Source organism: Bison bison, unplaced genomic scaffold (genome assembly GCF_000754665.1).
Source record: "Bison bison bison isolate TAMUID 2011002044 unplaced genomic scaffold, Bison_UMD1.0 scf7180017864487, whole genome shotgun sequence".
NCBI classification, from domain to species: domain Eukaryota; kingdom Metazoa; phylum Chordata; class Mammalia; order Artiodactyla; family Bovidae; genus Bison; species Bison bison.
The window spans coordinates 8,936,579-8,940,674 of record NW_011495047.1 but is presented as its reverse complement, the minus strand read 5'-3'; the positions used below and the strand labels follow the sequence as shown (position 1 = coordinate 8,940,674).

Genomic DNA, 4,096 nt, shown 5'->3' with positions numbered 1-4,096 from the left:
GGAGATTAGGATTGACATATATACAATACCATGTGTAAAAGAGATAGCTAGTGGGAACCGCTATAAAGCATAGGAAGCTCAGCTTGGTGCTCTGTGATGACCTAGAGGGGTGGGATGGGGGTGGAGTGCAAGGGAGGCTCAAGAGGGAGGGGATGTATGTATACGCATGGCTGATTCGCTTCATTGTACAGCAGAAACTAACATAACATTGTAAAGCAATTATACTCCAATTTTTAAAAAAAGGCTAAGGGGCAGATAGGACATTAAATGCAATGTGTGATCAAACTTAAAAAAAAAGGTTGTAATAGATGTCATCAGGACAGTCAACCAAACATGAATGTAGATTGTCAATTAGCTAACAGAACTTATTAATGTTGAATTTCCTGATTTGGATCATTTATTAGGTTAAGAGAATGCCCTTGGTTTTAGAAAATACATACTAAAATACTTGGGGTAAAAGGGTGTGATGTCTATATAATTCTCTCTATAAAATACATATATTTATATGCATAATATACACATATATGAATACATTGTGTACATATATGTATACATGTGTATATATATATATAAAATACATCACACAGAGAAAAGAGTAAAGCAAATGAGTCAAATGTAAACAATTGGGGAATTTTGATAAATTGTAAATGGAAATTACTTGCACTATCCTTATAATTTTTCTGTAAAGTTAATGTCACCAAGATTAAAAAGTTATTTTAAAGATGACTGATGAATATTATATGCTAACTTAGAAGAAATGAGGTATAAGAGGTTGCAGCTGTTTTGTTTCCAGGGGCCTCATAATCCCTTTGAAATCTTGAATTGTTATTATATTGAATTTTAAATGAATTTTAAGAAAATGGATAAATTCATGGGTGTGAACCTTGCCACATACTACCTGATATATCTGTTTACTTTTCTTCTGACATTCAACACTTCAAAAAAATCATTTCCTCTCTTAAACAGCCCAACACACTGCCTTCTGGGCAGGAACGCTTGCCTGGGATGCAGGACCCCTGAGTTTAAGATCTTGGACAAATCAGATCACTGAATTTGGAGTAACAACCTCAGCCTGCTCCCTTTCAGGGCTGCCGCGGACTCAGAGACGTCTGTAGCAGGAACTTTGGGAAGGCTGAAACTCAGTTGAGATCTGGAGTTAGGGTTCACCTCCAAGGTTTTTGTTGCCGCGATGATGCTGACCCCGCCCTACCGCCCCCTACAGGCGCAGAGGAGATGTGCACGGACAGTACCAGGGCAGAAAGAAGAAAAGCGTTAGTCGCTCAGTCATGTCCGATTCTTTGCGACTGCGTGGACTGTAGCCCGCCAGGCTGCTCTGTCCATGGAGCTCTCCAGGCAAGAATACTGGAGTGGGTAGCCATTCCCTTCTCCAGGGGCAGAGTGGGAACTAAGAAGCGTTCCCAGTGACTCACTCTGAAAAGTGAAGATCTCCTTCTACACAGAAGTGGGGTATCTACCGCTTTTTCCAGATTAATTATCTAGGTCAAACCCACTGGCCCCTCAATTTGAAGGAGTGAAACAGGGGTTTGAGGCAAACTTAATAGTTTAAAGGACTGTGGAGGCGGCATTGGACTGCTGCTGCTGCTGCTGCTAAGTTGCTTCAGTTGTGTCCGACTCTGCGACCCCAGAGACGGCAGCCCACCAGGCTCCTCTGTCCCTGGGATTATCCAGGCAAGAACACTGGAATGGGTTGCCATTTCCTTCTCCAATGCATGAAAGTGAAAAGTGAAAGTGAAGTCGCTCAGTCGTGTCCAACTCCTAGTGACCCCATGGACTGCAGCCCACCAGGCTCCTCCGTCCATGGGAGTTTCCAGGCAAGAGTACTTTGGCCTTAAATAATGAAGGAGTTTCAATGTTTAAGGGCTTTCCTGGTGGCTCACATAGTAAAGAATCTGCCTGTAAAGCAGGAGACCTGGGCTGGATCCCTGGGTCGGAAAGATCCCCTAGAAAAGGGAATGGTAACACACTTCAGTATTCTTGCCTGGAGAATTCCATGGACAGAAGAGCCTGGTGGGCTTACAGTCCATGGGGCCATAGTCGGACAGGACTGAGTGACTTTCACTTTTACTTTTTTCTATGTTTAAATTCAATTCCCAGGTGTGCATTTATAAAATATATTATCTTCTTAGTTCCTGGTGCCAACTAAGGACTTGTAGAAACTCTGTGGATGAATGATTTCATGGAATCTCCCATGGGCTTCCCTGTGGCTCAGATGGTAAAGCGTCTGCCCACAATGCGGGAGACCCAGGTTCGATCCCTGGGTCAGGAAGATCCCCTGGAGAAGGAAATGGCAACCCAATCCAGTACTCTTGCCTGAAAAACTCCTGAGGAGCCTGGTAGGCGACAGTCCATGGAGTCGCAAAGAGTCGGACACGACTGAGCGACTTCACTCTTCTTTTTTCTTCCCATGGCTTGAAGAGCAGAAAGGGACTTCTGTAGTAATCCTTCAACATCCAAGTCCAGGAAGGAGCCTCCTCCAGCGTTCTGGGCGGGAAGAGCTGATCTGTCTCAATTAGAAGGTGGCTCAGAGGTTAAAGCGTCTGCCCGCAATGCAAGAGACCTGGGTTCGATCCCTGGGTCGGGAAGATCCCCTGGAGAAGGAAATGGCAACCCACTCCAGTATTCTTGCCTGGAGAATCCCATGGATGGAAGAGCCTGGTGGGCTATAGTCCACGGGGTCGCAAAGAGTCAGACACGACTGAGCGACTTGACGTTCACTTTCACTTTCAGCAAAGGGGCACTCATGGGCTGTGCCAAGATAGCTCCGCCCATTAAACCCCTTATCTTTAGAGCAAGGGGAGCCCTGATGGATGCGGAAAAACCATGTCCTGTGACTGCAGAATCCTGTCCATAAATACACGTAGAGAGGACCCTGGGTTTTTCTGCAGAGCCTCCCTTCAGCTCTCAGGAAGAGGACAAGTCAGATGAAAGTGGAGAAATGGAAAGAAAAGATGGGAAGAAAGAATTATTGGAGAGGGAGAAGAGTTTGGAGGAACAGTGAGACAGAAAAGGCGAGAGAGGATGGAGAGGAAAGAAGAGCCGAGGCCGAGCAGGAGGGCTAGCGTACGGAGCTCCCACCGAGGGTGCTCCTTTAGTCAAGGATGAGCTCTGAGTTCTCGGTTCTCCCCCTTGGGGCACCTTACCCCATTCGTGTCGAAGGCTCGGAACATGGCCTCTACGTATTGGGTGGCCTCCTCGTTGTCCGGGACCTTGAAGAAGCGCTTGAACTCATGCATGAAGAGCGTGCCGCTGGGGCACTCCTCCAGGAACTTCTTGTACCACTCTTGAAGCTGCGCCGCGTCCACCGCACCGACTGCGCCGTTCTCCTCCGCCTCCTCCCAGCTGAACTGCTGCCCCATCCTGGCCCCAGGACGGCAGGGAGCAGAGCCTGTGCCTCCTGCTGAGACGCCGCCGACCGATTCCTTAGGCGAGGGCCCTCTTCCCACCTTTCCTCTGCTCTGCCAGCCTCTTCATCATCTCCTGGCCAACCGAACGGGACGGGCAGCGGAGGGGGTTGGCTGCGAGGAGGCGGGACCGGGCCAGCTAAGTGCCTTAAGATTAGAAGATTCCTTCCAGGTCTGACCTCCAGTCGGCTAAGCTCCCCTAGCCTCACCCCTCCCTTCAGTCTGGTCAACCACTTAAGTAAGCTGTCCAGTAGGTTCTGAAAAGGGAGAAGGGGTGGAAACAGAGGTAAGCAGATGGAGGGGGGAATTGGGAAGGCAGGCTGGGACCCTCCCATCTTACGCATGGGCCCTGGCACTTTCGGAAGGGCACCATGCAGCTCCAGGGAGGCCCACCTTGGAGACACAGGAGACTCTGATATCCAGAGAAGATGCAAGTACAACTTCTAGCCCATAAAACAGAACTGCTGGTGAGCAGGGGCTGGCCCTCCACTTGGTCTAGTGAAAAGCAGCAGGATCTATGATGTGAAGGACTCTGGGTGAGCAGGTCTGTCCCCACATTGTCGGTTCCCAGCACCAGGGGTCCCCAACCTCTGGGATCTAATGCCCAATGATCTGAGGTGGAGCCAATGCAACAATAATAGAAATAAAGTGCACAAGAGATGTAATGCGCTTGA

General features: G+C 48.4%; 1 protein-coding gene across 1 annotated transcript in view; it reads right to left on the bottom strand.

The window, feature by feature from the left end:
• GUCA1B (guanylate cyclase activator 1B (retina)) overlaps window positions 1-3,466 on the bottom strand; it is a 10,898-nt gene extending 7,432 nt beyond the window's left edge. Inside the window, exon 1 of the mRNA XM_010863171.1 lies at window positions 3,162-3,466. Within this exon, the coding sequence (XP_010861473.1) occupies window positions 3,162-3,377 (216 nt within the window). The 5' untranslated portion in view covers window positions 3,378-3,466. The remainder of the gene's footprint in view (window positions 1-3,161) is intronic.
• Window positions 3,467-4,096: the final 630 nt, after the last annotated feature.